General features: G+C 46.3%; 1 protein-coding gene across 1 annotated transcript in view; it reads right to left on the bottom strand.

Annotated features, from left to right (window-relative positions):
- Positions 1-2,745: 2,745 nt before the first annotated feature.
- Positions 2,746-4,489, bottom strand: part of UBTD2 (ubiquitin domain containing 2) — a 24,702-nt gene continuing 22,958 nt past the window's right edge. The window contains exon 2 of the mRNA XM_010141880.1: positions 2,746-3,460. Coding sequence (XP_010140182.1) covers positions 3,063-3,460 — 398 coding nt within the window. The 3' untranslated portion in view covers positions 2,746-3,062. The remainder of the gene's footprint in view (positions 3,461-4,489) is intronic.

Raw genomic sequence — 4,489 nt, 5'->3', positions numbered from 1 at the left:
CACTTCAGCCATCCTACCCAGCCTCCCTCCCGTCCTCCTCCAGGCATACGAGGAGCCTTGCTCTGCCCCTGGAACCTGCACGAGTCCCCTGGGAGCCCCAGCCCAGTCCCTTGCACTGGTGTTTGCACTGAAGACCACCTCGCCAGCCAAAGACAAGGCAGTTCAGAGAGAGAAATGACACTTCTCTCAGTGTATATTGCAACCTCGAGTTACACACACACGGGGTGTGTTAGTCAACGTGCTGTATGCCTCCATTACTGATACTTTTTAACATGCATATATTTTGAAACTTAGAATTCTTTCCTAAGACAAGTCTTGTAATACTGTTTTCAGCAGGGTATGGGCTTAGGACACCTGTCACTTTATACAGAAGAGGTTGAAAAGTCTTCACTTTCACCTACAGCTGCTTTTTACCATTTAATTTTTTCAGTTTTGGATACATGCTTAAAGGAGAGGAGGGGAGGCTGTTAGAGAAAAGGGTATTTTCATGAACCAATTCTCTGTTCTACTCAAAGCTCACTCAGGACATGACCTTCAGATGATCACCTTGCTCCCCAACATAAAAGCAATTAATATAAAATATGGCCATCTATTATGGCATAATAAAACTGAACCTTCAAGTAAGAGGGGGGAGAGGGAAAGAAGGAGCTCTCTCAGACCCTGCATGCTGTACTCTCAAAACAGTACGTGGTAACAATAGCCTGAACAAAACAGAAAAAAAAATAATCAAAATGTATCCTACCAAAAAAAAAGTAGCACTTTAGTGCTCACATGTACAGACCCGTCACCCTGGTTTGCTCCTCCTTAATCTATCATGACTTCCCCCCTTCTAGAAGGGGCTGCAGGGAAATGACATCGTAAAGACCATTTATACAGAGATGTAAGTTATGCCTTGTCTTCCTGGCATGAAACCATCCTTTGCCTGGTGAAAATCCAAAAGGTAGAGTTGTTCTTCTATCAAATATTTTTTTTCCCTCTGGAATGCAAAAGACCTGGCTGCAAAACCCCCGTATAGTAAACCATTCTTATCTTAAAAAAACCCACCATAGAAAACTTTTGTTGTAGACTAGTACTTATCAACTTTGTCTTTCAAAATAAAAAATAAGAAAACAGAAAATCAAGTCACTTTAGTGTTCCTAAGAAGAGGGAACTAATTTTTCTTTACGCAGCTCTACCACTGCACTTTAGTAGTGTACCACATCAGGGCTCAAGGAGCTGTCAGAAAACCAAAGACTTAATATAACATGGAGCCAAAAAGAAAGCTGCGTTTATTTGGAGTAGGGTGGGAAACGGGTATAAAACGTGGATCTATTTTCCAACCATCAATGTAAACTCTGCGCCTGATGGGAAAGACTCATGACGTTCTTCAAGCTGCCTCTGCTTGGTCTGGCTCTATGCTGATGTTCACGGAGCAAGAACTCCCTTTGAATCCAAGAAACTGGGTTCTAGGGAATTAATGAAGGAGCAAAAGTAACAAGTTTAAAATTGTCAACTTAACCCACCAGTTTCACTAGCAGACAAGAAAGAGCTGGGAAAACTGTCACTTCAGACCACTGATGCAGAGAGGGAAGACAGAAACCAATACAAACACGCTACTCATACCTGAATAGCACACTGGGCTCTGGAAGAAGTGAAGTCATTTCTGAAACAGCTGAAAGAACAAACAAACTAGTCATCATGTTTAAAAGGAACAGGGCATTTGATCTCAGCCAAAGGCATCACCAGACAGAGGTGCAGAGCAGCCAAGGACCGCAAAGAGCATCTCTAATTGAGGAACAATCAATTAGACTTCGCGTCCCCCCACAAAATGCTCCGATTCAGATTTTTGAGACTACAAAAGGATTTGTCATTAGCTGAAAGGGCTCCTCTGACATTCTGAAGGGAAAGTGCTGGCTGCAAACACCACCGTCACACTCTGGGCTCTGGGTTCGTGTCGGTGAGGACAGCGCCAGTCGTCCTGGCTGGAGAGTCATCAGAGCTAGAAAATCAACTGCTGCTTCAAACAACACTCACAAGCAAAGCTGCACACGGTGCGCTGTCGTGTCCTCCTTACCACCTTCCTTGGTTTGCGCCCTGTCGGAACCGAGCAGGGGAAGTTGCAATCCATTGCACCTAGGTGTAATTGCAGTTTATCCTGGACCTTTGACACCGGTGCCATCTGACAGAGGTGATGCACCTAATGCTTAAGCACAGACCAGCGTGTCACTCCGCTGGCCTGATCAAGCTCATTCTAATGATCTGAGCGACACACAATAATTCGGCAGGCCCGTACGGAGGTGCCTGCCAGCCAGTAAACTTCAGGCTAAGTCAGTCTTGTAGCAAGTAAGTTTACAGTACAGTACATGAGAGTATACATTGACTAAGTTATTGCCTAAGGCTCCGGCAGGCTGCGTTCCCAGCTCAGGAGCCAGCAACGGCACAGGACTGCGTTGCTATCTTGGAATGTACAATTGCTTGGTCTGAGCACCAGCAGGAGCCACCCCCGTGGGATGGAGACTGAGCCCCCAGCCCAGCTCCACTGCCTGGGGCCAGCTGCGCCCCAGCGGTGCCTGGGCAAAGCATGCGAGTTAGGTCAAAACAGAAAGGATCCCTGTGACCAGGCAGCACCGGACCCACCCAAAGCTGCTGAGATTCTTTAATGAACTGTATGTGGTGCTGATATGAAAATTTAAATTTTTTTTTTAAATGAAAGTGCTCTCTCTTGCTCCAGCTCCATGGATCAGGGCACCACCGACAGTTCTAAGAATCATCACATATTTGTGTTAAGTGATCGACAATCTCTTCCCTCCCTCTTTGTACCTCTCTTTTCCCTTCTGCTTCCTGCTCCCTCTGCCCTTGCCCTGTGCTCCTTGCTGTTGTGTTAAACATGAGATCAGGCAAACCCCAAAGGCCAGTTTACATTTTTATGTTTTCTTTTTGCAGATCTCCCATCACAGATGGAATTTTTGCTGGTCATTTCTTGGAACCAATCCATTAGCAGGACAAACCGAAAGAAAAGAGGGCAGTGAAAACAAACCCCATGACAGAGACGGAGGAAAGAAGAATCAATAAACGAGCAGAAATCAGTTTTCCACTGGGGTGGGATTTGCTAAGGGCTGGCTCACGATGACTTGTACCACGTAGTCCTTTGGGATTTTCAGCTCCTCCAGTTTCATTTTGTCTGCCAGAGGCCTGCCTGAGAAGAACCAGCGCTGGCTGCCCGGCTCCACTCCCTCCACTGCGTGCAGCCGCCTCTTCATGTGGTACACTGTGTCCATGCTGCGGACCGTGAGTTTGAGGTCTTTGCCTGTGGACAGGCGCAAACGAAGCTGGCATTCGTGTCCTGAATTGGGTGGGGGATCAGGAATATCCAGAGTCTCCAGGTCACCCTTCTCCTCTATCATGTTGATAGGTGGGGCGAGGCAGTACACGGGAAGCTGGTACCGGTTGCCCAGTTCATCGTAACACTCTGTAAGAGCACCTTGAGGAGATAAGAGGGGAAAAAAAATGAGTATGAATGCAATTCACATTTAACACTGAAGTGGTCATGCTCGAAGCATTTACTGTACTGTTAAACCATCAGAGCAATGAGGTCTGAACTCAGGCTTTAAAGGATTGATACAAAAATCTCAAGTTTTCATTAAAAATTGCTTCACCTTGTTTTCATATGGAAACTTGCGGTTGAGTTAAAAGCAACCCCTAAAAGCCGAATACACCCCACCCTCCGGATAAACCAGGATAAATGTCAAAAGCAGCAGGAAGGAAGAGAAGAGGGACGTCTCCCCGTGTGTCATTTAAAAGAGGAATATTTCTGTGGCAGCACAGCCCAAGGTTCAGGGCACACATGCACCCAAAAAATGCTACTTGGATGAGTTACATGATCCTGAACCCGAGCTGTGAAAAGGCAAAAAGGCAAAGACCAAAGGCCACTGTGAAAGGAAGATTTTGTAACTTCTCAAACATCCAAAAATTGCTGAAACGGTTTCATATAGGACTCGTGTTTTAGTGAGCACTGCCAGAACAAACAAACACCACCACCCAAGTCGGACAAGTCTGTGATTCCAGCTGGAGGTCGGTGCCACCACCACAGCAGTGACACGCAGCACATACTTTATATTTGCACAGCATCTGTAACTCCCAGATTCAAAGCCCTGAAGTTTCAGGAGTGATTTTTATTCCCCCAGACTGCTGGGAGGTTCCTCGGGACAATCCGGGTGTTTGTGCTTTGCTGGTGAGCTGCCCTGCAGACAGCATTCCTTCTCAAAACAGTGCAACACACAAGGAACAGCTCAAGAATTGTGACGCTTCCTGAAGTCACAAACACAAGCTGACTTCACAGTGCGAGACGCACTTTTATAAAGATATCTCAAGAACTACCCTGGAAGAATGGCAGCACATTTTCCACAACAATTTAAGAGTTAGAGAAGGCTGAAAGCAGAGCCCTGCTGTGTACAGTGCATGTCACCTCTTGCAGCGAGCCAGGAAACAGAGATCCTGGATCACAGCAGGA

The sequence above is a fragment of the Buceros rhinoceros genome, unplaced genomic scaffold, assembly GCF_000710305.1.
Source record: "Buceros rhinoceros silvestris isolate BGI_N320 unplaced genomic scaffold, ASM71030v1 scaffold9478, whole genome shotgun sequence".
Classification (NCBI taxonomy): Eukaryota; Metazoa; Chordata; class Aves; order Bucerotiformes; family Bucerotidae; genus Buceros; species Buceros rhinoceros.
The sequence above is the reverse complement of the archived record's forward strand: the minus strand, read 5'-3'. Positions and strand labels throughout refer to the sequence as shown.